Consider the following 15,316-nt stretch of genomic DNA (forward strand, 5'->3'; position numbering starts at 1 on the left):
TCTTCGGCTTGCAAGCATTCCCCTTTTTCCTCCAAACATAACGATGGTCATTATGGCGAAACAGTTCTATTTTTGTTTCATCAGACCAGAGGACATTTCTCCAAAAAGTACGATCTTTGTCCCCATGTGTAGTTGCAAACCGTTGACAGGCTTTTTTATGGCGGTTTTGGAGCAGTGGCTTCTTCCTTGCTGAGAGGCCTTTCGGGTTATTATTGGGGCGGCAGGGTAGCTTAGTGGTTAGAGCGTTGGACTAGTAACCAGAAGGTTGCAAGTTCAAACCCCCTTTCTGCCCCTGAGCAGGCAGTTAACCCACTGTTCCTAGGCCGTCATTGAAAATAAGAATTTGTTCTGACTTGCCTGATTAAAAAAATATGTCGATATAGTACTCATCTTACTGTGGATAAAGATACTTTTGTACCCGTTTCCTCCAGCATCTCCACGAGGTCCTTTGCTGTTGTTCTAGGATTGATTTGTACTTTTCGCACCAACGTACATTCATCTCTAGGAGACAGAACGCATCTCCTTCCTGAGTGGTATGACGGCTACGTGGTCCCATGGTGTTTATACTTGCGTACTATTGTTTGTACAGATGAACATGGTACTTTCTGGCATTTGGAAATTGCTCCCAAGGATGAACCAGACTTGTGGAGGTCAACTATTTTTTGCCTGATTTCTTTTGATTTTCCCATGTCAAGCAAAGAGGCACTGAGTTTGAAGTACATTCACAGGTACACCTCCAATTGACTCATATGATGTCAATTCGCCTATCAGAAGCTTCTAAAACTATGACATAATTTTCTGGAATTTTCCAAGCTGTTTAAAGGCAGTCAATTTAGTGTATGTAAACTTCTTACTCACTGGAATTGTGATACAGTGAATTAGTGAAATAATCTGTCTGTAAACACTTGTTGGAAAAATTACATGTGTCATGCACAAAGTAGATGTCCTAACCGACTTGCCAAAACTATAGTTTGTTAACAAGAAATGTGTGGAGTGGTTGAAAAACAAGTTTTTATGACTCCAACCTAAGTGTATGAAAACGTCCGACTTCAACAGTAGCTAGAAATGGCAAACAAGTTAGCATATTTCATACTAAGATAATGGTTCTAAAACATGTTCTTGGGTTCAAAATAACCCTACTGAAAATGTCAGATGAAGTTTGTGAGTGAATTAAACATGAGCTTATTCTCTCACCGAGTTTAATACAAGAGTTTAGCCATCTTGGAATTAAGAACAAATCCAATAACATAATTTTCAAGAATCTAATTCCTTCCCAACTTTATGCTGAATGGGAAATATAATAAATTGCACAATAACATTTCCAATAACCTTTTTGAGTTAAAAAAAACTTCTTCCCAAGACAGTTAAGAAATGTCTTCTTAAGGTTTTGATGAATCTCGGCCCTTTCATTTAATCCATATGTTGGTCACATCACATTTGTATTGCCTCATTAACCTACAGTATAGGTAACATAAATCACTGACTTCCATGTGCACGAACATACATAGTCTTGTCTGACCGACATATTTTTCAGCATAACATCCTATTTGTCCCAAGTATGACAAACATATACAATGAGTGTAATAAACATTAAGGACACCTGCTCTTTCCATTATGTAAACTGACCAGGTGATTCCAGGTGAAAGATATGATCCCTCATTGACGTCACTTGTTAAATACATTTAAATCAGTGTAGATGAAGGGGAGGAGAATGGTTAAAGGATTTCTAAGCCTTGAGACAATTGCGACGTGGATTGTGTGCCCTTCAGAAGGGTGAATGGGCAAGACAAATTATTTAAATGACTTCGAACAGGGTTATGGAAGTAAGTGCCAGGCGCACCGTTGTGTCAAGAACTGCAACGCTGCTGGGTTTTTCACAAGTGTGTCAAGAATGGTCCACCACCCAAAGGACATCCAGCCAACTTGACACAACTGTGGGAAGCATTGGAGTCAACATGGGCCAGCATCCCTGTGGAACGCTTCGACACATTGTAGAGCCAAATCAAATTGCATTTGTCACATGCGCCGAATACAACAGGTGTAAACTTGACCATGAAATACTTACTTACAAGCCCTTATACAACAATGCAGTTAAGAAAATAGAGTTAAGAAAATGCATTTACTAAATAAAGTTTAAAAAAGTAACTATTAAATAACGATAACGAGGCTAAATACAGGGGGTACCGGTACCGGGTCAATGTGCGGGGGTACAGGTTCACTGACGATTTGAGTCTGTTCTGAGGGCAAAAGGGGGGCTGGGGGGGGGTGCAACTCAATATTAGGAAGTTGTTCCTAATGTTAGAAATACTCTGTATAGTTTGCCCTATAAAACTCTCTCTCTCTCACACACACACACACACACACACACACACACACACACACACACACACACACACACACACACACACACACACACACACCTCAACCACTTTCATCTTCTGATTCACTGTCCTCTTTTACATCTGTGCTGACCGTGCCATCATCAGCAAACATTTGAAAATGCTTGCTGGAGCTTAAATATGTTCTGCATTTGACATGTTATGCATCTTTAAAAAGCCCCAGCTCTTGCTGGCAATACAAAAGGCCATTGTGTAGGTCTGCCTGTATTGTGTGCCTCTCCTCTGCTGCTCTAAGGCACATGTTATGCATCTTTAAAAAGCCCCAGCTCTTGCTGGCAATACAAAAGGCCATTGTGTAGGTCTGCCTGTATTGTGTGCCTCTCCTCTGCTGCTCTAAGGCACATGTTATGCATCTTTAAAAAGCCCCAGCTCTTGCTGGCAATACAAAAGGCCATTGTGTAGGTCTGCCTGTATTGTGTGCCTCTCCTCTGCTGCTCTAAGGCACATGTTATGCATCTTTAAAAAGCCCCAGCTCTTGCTGGCAATACAAAAGGCCATTGTGTAGGTCTGCCTGTATTGTGTGCCTCTCCTCTGCTGCCCTAAGGCACATGTTATGCATCTTTAAAACGCCCCAGCTCTTGCTGGCAATACAAAAGGCCATTGGATAAGAGCGTCTGCTAAATGACTTAAATGTAAATGTAAATGTGTAGGTCTGCCTGTATTGTGTGCCTCTCCTCTGCTGCTCTAAGGCACATGTTATGCATCTTCAGGCGTTGATCTGCAGTTTTATTCTCTCCGATGTCCGCTTGATTTTTCTGGAGAGCCACACAGCAATGGTTTGTCCATCTGAAAAACAATTTTAAGAAATGGTCATGAAAATCGTGAAGTTTGATAGAAATCTTTCATATAGTTCAAAGCACCTGGGTAAATGAGACGTAGATAACAGCAGTGATATGCCAGCGTGTGATGCAGTGTTCAACAACACTGAATTGGCTGCAGTACCTGCATACTTTCTGACCAGGCCACAATAGGAAGAGTGCTACAGGACCAGTCTATGGATTGTAGCCAGCAGACAGAGAATCATCTTAGTCTGCATACTTTCTGACCAGGTGAGACTAGGACACAGGCTAAGCCAGACAGAAAGGGGTGTTTAGAGACGGTGAGACTAGGACACAGGCTAAGCCAGACAGAAAGGGGTGTTTAGAGACGGTGAGACTAGGACACAGGCTAAGCCAGACAGAAAGGGGTGTTTAGAGACGGGATAAAACCTTAGGTCAGAGATGTAGCAACTGCTTATGGTGACTTACTGTTGTTCTGCGAGAGTTTCCACGCATCTCTCCTGCCAGGTAAGGAACAACGTCCTCTTGTCTGTGAGGGTCTCCATCCGACGGGTCCAATCTTCCACGTCCGACTGGGTGCTGCCTACGACATAATCAAGGGCTTCATTAAATCCATTGCAGAACATAATGAACCACACTGGCAGTTGTGCTGAGTTCTACATGTGCAATGCTCACAGGTTAGAGAGAAATATCTTATGGACAATGTTAGGAATTTTACTCAAATATCAAATGGTCAGTGAAACCACAACAAGGATTTCATCATCAAATCAATCAAATGTATTTTATAAAGCCCTTTTTACACCAGCAGTTGTAAAACAGCATCACATAGTGCTTTACAGATACCCTGTCTAAAAACACCAAAGAGCAAGCAATACAGAGTCAGAAGCACAATACAAGCAGCTCTTGGTGTGCTTGTCAGACAGATGGATAATCAGAACCGCATAGGGCACACAAACACACGTTCAAACTGTAGATGACCAGCAGGGTCAGGCAAAGACTGCAATGGCTATAGAGGGTGCACAACACTCTAGGGTCAGATGGCTTTCATGGTTTAGGATGTCAAGGTTTATGGGTAGGGTGGGTTGTGGGGGTACCTTTCCGTTCACCTTCCCACCCATGGGCAAGACGATACTCAATCATAGGACTGACAGACGAGAGAAGTCTTCAGTCTAGACTTGAAGATGTGACTCTTTCACATCGGCAAACCATTCCATAAAGATGAGCTCTGTGGGAGAAAGCCTTGTCTTATGATACTGAAGCCCTGCTGCCAATTAATCTGATTGAATTTGCAGAAAAGAATCATTATATATAAATAAAAGTTATGAGCAAAACACATGGAATCTAACCTAGAATGCTGTTAAGCAACACCATCAACTCCTCCTTTGCCTCGGCTTCCTCTATCAGGACCTTCTGCCGACGGAGTTGTATTGCCGGTGCTATAACATCAGCGTTTTTTGGGGCAAAATGATATCAACACAATCCTGAACAATAGGTCGTCTCAATACTTAACTGATTTCCAGTTATACAGTTATACCTTGCTTCTCCCTGACCCTGGATGTGTAGTAGAGGGCATCTTTGAGGGCGTCAACACGATGAGTTGGTGTCATCTCTTTTGTGATCTTCACAAATGTTCTAACGTAGGACCACAACCTCTCCATCTGTTCTCCGTCAGCAAGCCCACTACCAGTCACACACCTGGTACCATTAGTGACCTGAAATGTAAAGTACAATCAGAAAAAAATAATGAGCATTACAAAGGGTGATGATGAATTAAAGGACAAATTACAGGACTGCTTTGCTAGCACAGACTGGAATATGTTCTGGGATTATTCCGATGGTATTGAGGAGTACATCACATCAATCACTGGCTTTATCAATAAGTGCATCGAGGACGTCGTCCCCACATTGACTGCACGTACATACCCCAACCATAAGCCATGGATTACAGGCAACATTCACACTGAGCTAAAGGGCAGAGGTGCCGCTTTCAAGGAGCGGGACTCTAACCCAGAAGCTTATAATAAATCTTGCTATGCCCTCCGACAAACCAGCAAACAGGCAAAGCGTCAATACAGGACTAAGACTGAATCGTACTAAACCGGCTCCGACGCACGTCAGATGTGGCAGGACTTGCTAACTATTACAGACTACAAAGGGAAGCAAAGCCGAGAGATGCACAGTAGCACGAGCCTACAAGATGAGCTAAATAAATATGCTCGCTTCGAGGCAAGTAACACTGAAACATGCATGAGAGCATCAGCTCTTACAGACGGCTGTGTGATCACGCTCTCCACAGCAGATGGGAACAAGACCTTCAAACAGGTCAACACTCACAAGGCCGCAGGGCCAGACGGATTATCAGGACGTGTACTGCGAGCATGCGCTGACCAACTAGCAAGTGTCTTCACTGACATTTTCAACCTCTCCCTGTCTGAGTCTGTAATACCAACATGTTTCAATTAGACCACCATGGTCCCTGTGCCCAAGAACACTAAGGTAACCTGACTAAATGACTACCGACACGGAGCACTCACGTCTGTAGCCATGAAGTGCTTTGAAAGGCTGGTCATGGCTCACATCAACACCATTTTCCCAGAAACCCTAGACCCACCATAGTTTGCATACCCCCCCAACAGATCTCTATTGCACTCCACATTGCCCTTTCCCACCTGGTCAAAAGGAACAACTATGTGAGAATGCTATTCACTGACGACAGCTCAGTGTTCAACACCATAGTGCCCTCAAAGCTAATCGCTAAGCTAAGGACCCTGGGACTAAACACCTCCCTCTGCAACTGGATCCTGGACTTCCTGATGGGCCGCTCCCAGGTGGTGAGGGTAGGTAACAACACATCCACCATGCTGATCCTCAACACAGGTGCCCCTCAGGGGTGCGTGGTCAGTCCCCTTCTGTAGTCCCTGTTCACTCATGACTGCACGGCCAGGCATGACTCCAACACCATCATTAAGTTTGCTGATGATACAACAGTGGAAGGTCTGATCACCAACAATGATGAGACTGCCCATAGGGAGGAGGTCAGAGACCTGGCCGTGTAGTGCAAAGCCAACAACCTCTCCCTCAACGTGATCAAGACCAAGGAGATGATTGTGGAATAAAGGAGAAGGAGGACCAAGCACGCCCCCATTCTCGACAATGAGGCTGTAGTGGAGCAGGTTGAGAGCTTCAAGTTCCTTGGCGTCCAGATCACCAACAAACTAACAAGGTCCAAGCACACCAAGACAGTCGTGAAGAGGGCACGACAAAACCTAATCCTCCTCAGGAGACAAACAATTTGGCATGGGTCCTCAGATCCTTAAAGGTTCTACTGCTGCACCATTGGGAGCATCACTGCCTGGTATGGCAACTGCTCGGCCATCCGACCATAAGGCACTACAGAGGGTAGTGCATACGGCCCAGTACATCACCGGGTCCAAGCTTCCTGCCATCCAGGACCTCTATACCAGGCGGTGTCAGAGGAAGGCCCTAAAATTTGTCAAAGACTCCAGCCACCCTAGTCATAGACTGTTCTCTCTGCAACCACACAGCAAGCGGTACCGGAGCGCCAAGTCTAGGTCCAAGAGGCTTCTAAACAGCTTCTACCCTCAAGCCATAAGACTCCTGAACATCTAGTCAAATGGCTACCCAGACTATTTGCATTTCCCTCCCCTCCGGGAACACCGCTGCTACTCTCGATTATTATCTATGCATAGTCACTAAGAACTCTACCTACATGTACATATTACCTCAATTACCTTGACACCGGTACCCGGGACACTGATATTGACTCTGTGCTGGTAACCCCTGTATATATCCCCGCTATTGTTATTTACTGCTGCTCTTTAATTATTTGTTATTCTTACCCTCTTACCTTTTTGGGGGGGTAGTTTCTTAAAACGGCATAGTTGGTTAAGGGCTTGTAAGTAAACACCAGTCTCCAAGTCAACAGTGAAGAGGCAACTCCGGGATGCTGGCCTTCTAGGCAGAGTTGCAAAGAAAAAGCCATATCGCAGACTGGCCAATAAAAAGAAAACATTAAGATGGGCAAAAGAACACAGACACTGGACAGAGGAACTCTGCCTAGAAGGCCAGCATCACGGAGTCGCCTCTTCACTGTTGACGTTGAGACTGGTGTTTTGAGGGTACTATTTAATGAAGCTGCCAGTTGAGGACTTATGAGTCGTCTGTTTTCCAAACTAGACACTAATGTACTTGTCCTCTTGCTCAGTTGTGCACTGGGGCCTCCCACTCTATTCTGGTTAGAGCCAGTTTACGCTGTTCTGTGAAGGGAGTAGTACACAGGGTTGTACGATATTTTCAGTTTCTTGGCAATTTTTCGAATGGAATAGCCTTAATTTCTCAGAACAAGAATAGACTGACGAGTTTCAGAAGAAAGTGCTTTGTTTCTGGCCATTTTGAGCCTGTAATCGAACCCACAAATGCTGATGCTCCAGATACTAAACTAGTCTAAAGGCCAGTTTTATTGCTTCTTTAACCAGCAAAACAGTTTTCATAATTGCAAAATGGTTTTCTAATGATCAATTCGCCTTTTAAAAAGATAAACTTGGATTAGCTGACAAAACATGCCATTGGAACACAGGAGTGATGGTTGCTGATAATGGGCCTCTGTACGCCTATTCCATAAAAAATCTGCCGTTTCTAGCTACAATAGTCATTTACAACATGAACAATGTCTACACTGTATTTCTAATCAATTTAATGTTATTTTAATGGACAAAAAGTGTTCTTTAAAAAAACAAGTACATTTATAAGTGACCCCAAACTTTTGAACGGTAGCGTATATAAGAAAGACAACCGAGGTTGGATATATTTCCCCTTATAAATGATGAACAACACTGAATGAATTATAATTTTGGGAAATAAATTATCTTAGGTCTGAGTATTTGTCACAGTGTAATAGGAAATGCAGCTCTGTCTCTACCTCTCCCCTGGAGCAGAGTGAGCACAGCCTGTCCTCTCTGGGCAGCCAGGTTTGTCTGTGACAACTGGTCTCTATAGCCAGACTGTGCTCACTGAGTCTGTACCTAGTTAATGTTTTCCTCAGTTTTCTATCAGTCACTGTGGTCAGATAGTCTGCCACCCGTACTGTCTGTTTAGAGCCAAATAGCATTGAAGTTTACTTTGATTTTTTGTGGTGTCTTTACAATAGGTGATGAAATATTTTTCTTTTTGTTTTGTGATGATTTGGTTGGGCCAGATTTTCTGAGTGCAGTCCTGAGGCTCTATGGGGTTGGTTTGGGTTGGTGAACTGAGCCTCAGAACCAGCTGGCTCAGTGGACTCCTCTTTTTTCATCACTTGACATTGTAGAGCTGTGTGATGTAATGTTTTGGGGTCACTTGATTTTAGGTGGTTGTAAAATTTGATGGCTCTTTTTTTCTATTCGAATGAGGGGGTATTGGCCCATTTCTGCTCTTCGTGCGTTATTTGGAGTTTTTCTTTGCACTTGCAATACAGTCTTGCAAAACTCTGCATGCGGTATTTCGATTGGATGTTTGTCCAATTTGGTAAATTCATTATTAGAGATCGGACCCCATACCTCACTGCCGTATAGAGCAATTGGTTCTATAACTGATTGAAAAAGTTTGAGCCAGATTCTAATTGGAATTTCAATTTTGATGTTCCTTTTAATGGCATAGAATGCTCTTCTTGCTTTGTCTCTCAGCTCACTCACCGCCATGTGAAATCTACCTGCGTTGCTGATATTTAGTCCTAGATATGTGTAGTTTTTGGTGTGTTCTAATAGAACTGAGTCCAAATAGAATTTATATTTGTCATCCTTATTTCCAGACCTTTTTAGGAATATCATTATATATATATATTTTTTTTAGGTTTAACAGTCAGAGTCCAGGTCTGACAGAACCTGTGAAGATGATCTAGGTGCTGCTGTAAACCCTCTAGTGGGAGACAGCAGCACCAGGTCGTCTGCGTATAGCAGACTGTCAGGATTTGGCCAGGATTGTTCTGATTTTGGCCACTAGATGCCCCCATTGTGCTTTTTTGACCTTTTTGTTTTCCCCTGTTTCCAGATTATTATTTGCACCTGTGCCTCGTTTCCCTCCCTTTCCCGAGTTCGTAACCGGGTCCTGACAGCAGACACTTGATTTTAGTGTTGTGTAGGGTGATACCAGGTGCTGACGATTTCTTCTAATGTTTTTGCCCCAATTCATTAATGTAGATGTTAAATAGTGTTGGACTTATTGGGCAGCCCTGTTTCACTCCCCGTCCCTGAGAGAAGAAGTCTGTTGGCTTGTTGCCAATTTTAACTGCACATTTGTTTTTAGTGTACATTGATTTAATAAAATCATGTTTTCCCTCCAATACCACTTTCTATTAGTTTATAAAAAAAGACCTTTGTGCCAAATTGAATCAAATGCTTTCTTGAAATCTACAAAACATGAGTAGATTTTGCCTTTGTTTTGGTTTACATGTGTGTGGAGGGTGTAAATGTGGTCTTTTGTACGATTTTTATTTTTTTAGAAATCCAATCTGGCTTCTGCTCAGGACGTTGTGTTCGTCAAGGAAACGATGTAGTCTGCTATTTATAATACTGCAGAGAATTTTCCCCAAGTTGCTGTTAATGCAAATTCCTCTGTAATTATTTGGGTCAAATTTGTCTCCATTTTTATAGATTGGTGTGATCAATCCCTGGTTCCAAATATCGGGGAAAATACCTGCAGTGAGGATAATGTTGAAGAGTTTGAGTATAGCCAATTTGAATTTGTGGTCTGTATATTTGATAATTTCATTTCAAATACCATCAGCACCACAGGCCTTTTTGGGTTGTAGAGTGCAGTTTTTCCAATAATTATTCTTCCGTAATTGGGGTATCCACAGGATTCTGATAGTCTTTGACTGCTGATTCAAGGATTTGTAATTTTTCTTGTATATCTTTTTGTTCTGGGCTCTTTGTTAGATTGCTGTAGAGGTTTGCAAAGTGATTTCTCCACATATCCTTATTTTGGATAGCCAATTCCTCATGAGGTTTGTTTAATTTATTCCAATTCTCCCAGAAGTGGTTTGATTCTATGGATTCCTCAATTCCATCCATCTGATTTATAATGTGCTGTTCCTCTGTTCTCAGGGTGTGTTTGTATTGCTTCAGTGTTTCCCCATATTGAAGGCGTATATTTTTGTTTTCTGGTTCTCTATGTTTTTGATTAGATATATTTCTCAATGACTTTCTTATATTTTTGAAATCATTATCAAACCATTTTTCATTATTTGTTATTTCTGGTTTGCTCTTATGCTTCTTTAAATTAGCCAAGGAGGCTTATTTGTCACCTTCATTGCTGTAGGAGAATGTTAAAGCTAAAAAGTTGTCCAGGAGAGATTGTATTTTTTGGTAGATGTCTGTACTGTAATTTATTGGGCCGTGATGCTTCATGGTTGGGTTCTGCTCTTCTCAGATACACTGTGATTTTACTGTGGTCTGAGAGAGGTGTTAGTGGGCTGACTGTGAAGGCTCTGAGAGACTCTGGGTTTAGGTCGGTGAGGAAGTAGTATGTTTGATTCCTTTTAATTTAGTGGATGGTATGATTATCTCCCTATAACATAGTGGACAGCCAGTGGAAACATCACCTCTGCACCATGTTTCCTGTAGTACTACAATATCAACATCATCAATTTATTTCAGGAAGTCTGGGTTTCTGCTCTTTAGTCCAAAAGCAGAGGACTTCAATACTTGTAAATTCCAACATGCAACGTAAAAAGATTTCATAACTTAATTTTTTTTTAAATTTACCTTCAAAATGAGACAAAACACTCACAATCCAACAAGAACTATTAAAATAAGATTTTTCAATTAAAGTAAACTCTTATTATGCAAATGTGATTTGTTTATTATTTAAATAGAATTTGTGTCATGCCACTTGGGTGGGTGTAGTGTGAGGATGGTGGAGTTCTTGTGCGTTCTTGTGCTTGTGCTCATCTTACCATGACCCTCGGCCTATCACATGTGAGCATAGTAGACTCAGCATGTTTAATGTCACTCATTTGGTTGGTGGGGGCTGGGCCAGATGCTCCTCTCACAGCCTGTGCCTGCTGGGCTGTGGCTCCTCCAAGTGTGGGTCTGCGGTGGGGGGGGGGGGGGGTGGGAGGCCTCGTCTGGGTGGCTCTGAAGCTGGGCTGTGGTCGTGGCTGGGAGTCCCAGGGTGCTGGTCCGGGGTATTGTCCCGGTGATCTTTTTCGGGGTGGAGATTGCTCTGCTGTTCCTGGGTGGAGAGGTCGGACTGCGGTTTAAAGCGACGTCCTTGAGAGTCTTGGCAAGGATGGGGAGTGTCTCCCTGTACAGGTGAACATGGTCATAGAGACAGTCCAGATCGATGGTGGGCCAGGTGTACATTGGGTCGCAGGGCACAGTCCCCATCTTTCTGTAGTCGCTCCAGATGGATCAACACCCTCCCTATCTTTCTGTAGTCTCTCCAGATGGATCAACACCCTCCCTATCTTTCTGTAGTCTCCCACTCCCTTCTGACCAGACTCATCCTCTTGATCATCCCCCATACTTTTCCCACAGGTGTCGCCCTTCCAATGGTGTTACAGAACCAACACCAACATGACCAATTCGCCTGACGGATAGTTCTCCTCAACAGGGCCTGCTGATACTGAATCAGACTGAGGGATAGTTCTCCTCACCAGGGCCTGCTGATACTGAATCAGACTGAGGGATAGTTCTCCTCACCAGGGCCTGCTGATACTGAATCAGACTGAGGGATAGTTCTCCTCACCAGGGCCTGCTGATACTGAATCAGACTGAGGGATAGTTCTCCTCACCAGGGCCTGCTGATACTGAATCAGACTGAGGGATAGTTCTCCTCACCAGGGCCTGCTGATACTGAATCAGGCTGAGGGATAGTTCTCCTCACCAGGGCCTGGGTCTGCTGATACTGAATCAGACTGAGGGATAGTTCTCACCAGGGCCTGCTGATACTGAATCAGACTGAGGGATAGTTCTCCTCACCAGGGCCTGGGTCTGCTGATACTGAATCAGACTGAGGGATAGTTCTCCTCACCAGGGCCTGCTGATACTGAATCAGACTGAGGGATAGTTCTCACCAGGGCCTGCTGATACTGAATCAGACTGAGGGATAGTTCTCACCAGGGCCTGGGTCTGCTGATACTGAATCAGACTGACGGATAGTTCTCCTCACCAGGGCCTGCTGATACTGAATCAGACTGAGGGATAGTTCTCCTCACCAGGGCCTGCTGATACCAAATCAGACTGACGGATAGTTCTCCTCAACAGGGCCTGCTGATACTGAATCAGACTGAGGGATAGTTCTCCTCACCAGGGCCTGCTGATACTGAATCAGACTGAGGGATAGTTCTCCTCACCAGGGCCTGCTGATACTGAATCAGACTGAGGGATAGTTCTCCTCACCAGGGCCTGCTGATACTGAATCAGACTGAGGGATAGTTCTCCTCACCAGGGCCTGCTGATACTGAATCAGACTGAGGGATAGTTCTCCTCACCAGGGCCTGCTGATACTGAATCAGACTGAGGGATAGTTCTCCTCACCAGGGCCTGGGTCTGCTGATACTGAATCAGACTGAGGGATAGTTCTCCTCACCAGGGCCTGCTGATACTGAATCAGACTGAGGGATAGTTCTCCTCACCAGGGCCTGCTGATACTGAATCAGACTGAGGGATAGTTCTCCTCACCAGGGCCTGGGTCTGCTGATACTGAATCAGACTGAGGGATAGTTCTCCTCACCAGGGCCTGCTGATACTGAATCAGACTGAGGGATAGTTCTCCTCACCAGGGCCTGCTGATACTGAATCAGACTGAGGGATAGTTCTCCTCACCAGGGCCTGGGTCTGCTGATACTGAATCAGACTGAGGGATAGTTCTCCTCACCAGGGCCTGCTGATACTGAATCAGGTGTTGGAAGTTATACGTCCTTTTCAGTACTCTAAATGTCTTGTTTCTATTCCTCACAACTGCCCCACACTCCTTCGTCCACCACGGGACTGCTTTCCTCCTCCTCCCTGAACTCTTAGGTATCGCCTCAGTAGCTGCCCCCACTAACGCTGTTCTCACCCAGTTATTCATACTGTCCACATCCCCTCTCATATCCACCCGAGCCATCACCTGCTCACTCAGCTCCTGAAACTGATCCCACTTTGCCCTTCCAAACACCCACCTGCCTACTCCATCCACTGGAACCTCTTCCCTCCGGCCTACTGTGCATAGTAGTGATCACTCCCTACTCCTCCCTTACCTCCCACTCACAGATTCCTGCCATCACACTAGATACCAGAGTGAGGTCCAAGGCAGACTCTTTCCCTGTGGCCCTCCACCCTCTCCAGCACTTCCAGGTCTAATATCTGACACGGGTTATAGTAGTTTACTACCACCCCTCATCTACTACATATTCCTGTTCAATACCTCTGCCTAGCATCCTATAAGAAAGTCCTTGCTTTATGAAAGTGGCACCCCCCACCCCTGTCCCTCGTCCCTACGAGCCATGTTTCCTGCACACAAATCACATCAGGCTAAGGAGCCTTATTGCTATTATAAACTGGTTACCAATGTAATCAGAGCAGTAAAACGAAATGTTTTGTCAGACCAGTGGTATACAGTCTGATATACTATGGCCTTCAGCCAATCAGAATTCAGGGCTCAAACCATCCAGTTTATAATAACTCATGTATCCTAGGGTTACTTTATTTGGCAGTACCCGGTCCTTGAAGTGTAACAGAATAAACGGGCCATCTACCCTAACTCCAACCCCTTGTTTCTTGCTATATTTGATCATTTACTAGAATAACTCATCTCAAGTTGTCCCTTACCTCTTTAGTGCCAACACTCACAGGCACTCCTGTTATCACCCCTTTAATCCACTGTTTTCCTGCATGATCAGTCCAGCTGCTCGACACCACCTTACACTTCCCTATTTGCTTCACTCAAGAGCTTTTCCCCCTCTGCGCATTGTCCTTACAGAACACCAACAAGCTCCCATCTAGTAACACTTTAGCGTTGACAATTTCCCCAATCAACTACTTTATCACAGCCGTCAACCTTATCGGACTCGTCGCCCCAAATTCCCCTTCCTCCCTTAAAGCTCATAATCACTTTATGCTCCTCCTCACCTCGCGATGCACCTTGCCCTTCCTCTGCACTCTCGACCCCAGAACTGCCGCTGGAAACTGTTGCTCTCTTCAAACGTCCTTTGCTGCCTCGCATACCTCTCTCTCCCCTTCAAACTCCTACTCACATTATCTCCCCATTTATTTGTACCACCATGCCCCACACTTTGTTCTCCATCGCCTAACATCCCCGACCCAGTCACAGCGCATCGCTAGCCACCGCTTTCAGCCTCTCCCTCAACTGTCACGACACCATGCCACGGGCTCCCCGGAAATGTACGCTGAAAAACATACATCTCATAAAGTTAATGCACATCTTTTTAAATTGATGATATATTCTAATCGAATTGTACTCAAGAAATGTTCTTCCCTACTTATATATTCAGATCGAATTGTTCTCAGGAAATGTCCTTCCCTACTATGGGTCATATTAGCGGGCTATCACGGGGTAAAAGCACTTTTTAAAATCCATTGCATTAGCTTTGTAAATCACAGTAAAAAAATAACGCGAATACGTACCTTTGGCGAAGGGAAAGGACGCCAGATCTTCTAGTTTTAGTTACAGCACAATAAAAACGGCCTTTACCGCCGCCAAAGTAAACAGGGTGTAATAACAGTTGTGGTTGACGCTGCTCGGAAATGATGACATAAAACGATGATTGGAACCTTCTGACCAACGAGTCGCACCGCCCCACTCACTGTCTGATTCACATCGCGTGATTTATGATGTCCATTATATCGACTGATTGGTTCTGTATGGAGTGTTATGTAAGAGCCCAAAGCATTATATATACATATGTAATATATGTTACAACACTAGAATTATACTATTACTGCAGATATATTATGACATTATAATGCAACAACTCGACATAATGCTTCTTTAACACAGGCTTAGGAGATCTTATATGTTGTGATAATAGCAGTCAGTTTACATTAACTTTATGAGATTTATTTGGTTTTTATTATTACCAAAAAACCTCCAACGTGAACTAAAAGTGACGTTAGATAATGAAGATGATCTCGTAGA

The 15,316-nt window shown here is 44.0% G+C and overlaps 1 protein-coding gene across 39 annotated transcripts; it reads right to left on the reverse strand.

Moving 5' to 3' along the window:
* Window positions 1–1,153: 1,153 nt before the first annotated feature.
* On the reverse strand, window positions 1,154–15,107 carry LOC127911461 (uncharacterized). 39 transcript variants are annotated; one of them, XR_008078642.1, is made up of 8 exons: window positions 14,806–14,967; window positions 12,957–14,567; window positions 12,485–12,772; window positions 12,111–12,214; window positions 11,130–12,021; window positions 4,689–4,890; window positions 3,647–3,761; window positions 1,154–3,185 (listed from the first exon to the last, which is right to left on the reverse strand). XR_008078642.1 is itself a non-coding variant. In XM_052478375.1 (4 exons), the coding sequence occupies exons 1-4, from the start codon at window positions 11,187–11,189 to the stop codon at window positions 3,026–3,028; spliced, it is 513 nt and encodes a 170-aa protein (XP_052334335.1). In that variant the 5' UTR covers window positions 11,190–11,528; the 3' UTR covers window positions 1,154–3,025. The 39 variants fall into 39 exon arrangements, 2 of the variants coding, with proteins under 2 accessions (XP_052334335.1, XP_052334336.1); XR_008078638.1 differs by having other exon boundaries at window positions 12,485–12,818; XR_008078639.1 differs by having other exon boundaries at window positions 12,911–14,567.
* Window positions 15,108–15,316: the final 209 nt, after the last annotated feature.

The sequence above is a fragment of the Oncorhynchus keta genome, chromosome 24, assembly GCF_023373465.1.
Source record: "Oncorhynchus keta strain PuntledgeMale-10-30-2019 chromosome 24, Oket_V2, whole genome shotgun sequence".
Taxonomy (NCBI): domain Eukaryota; kingdom Metazoa; phylum Chordata; class Actinopteri; order Salmoniformes; family Salmonidae; genus Oncorhynchus; species Oncorhynchus keta.

Coding starts and splice junctions, on each gene's coding strand:
- LOC127911461 (XM_052478376.1), bottom strand. CDS start 7,211: ATGTTTTCTTTTTATTGGCCAGTCTGCGATATGGCTTTTTCTTTGCAA. Junction 4,891..7,046: donor GAAACTACCCCCCCAAAAAG/GTAAGAGGGTAA, acceptor TTTACATTTCAG/GTCACTAATGGTACCAGGTG. Junction 3,186..3,646: donor GAAACTCTCGCAGAACAACA/GTAAGTCACCAT, acceptor ATTGTTTTTCAG/ATGGACAAACCATTGCTGTG.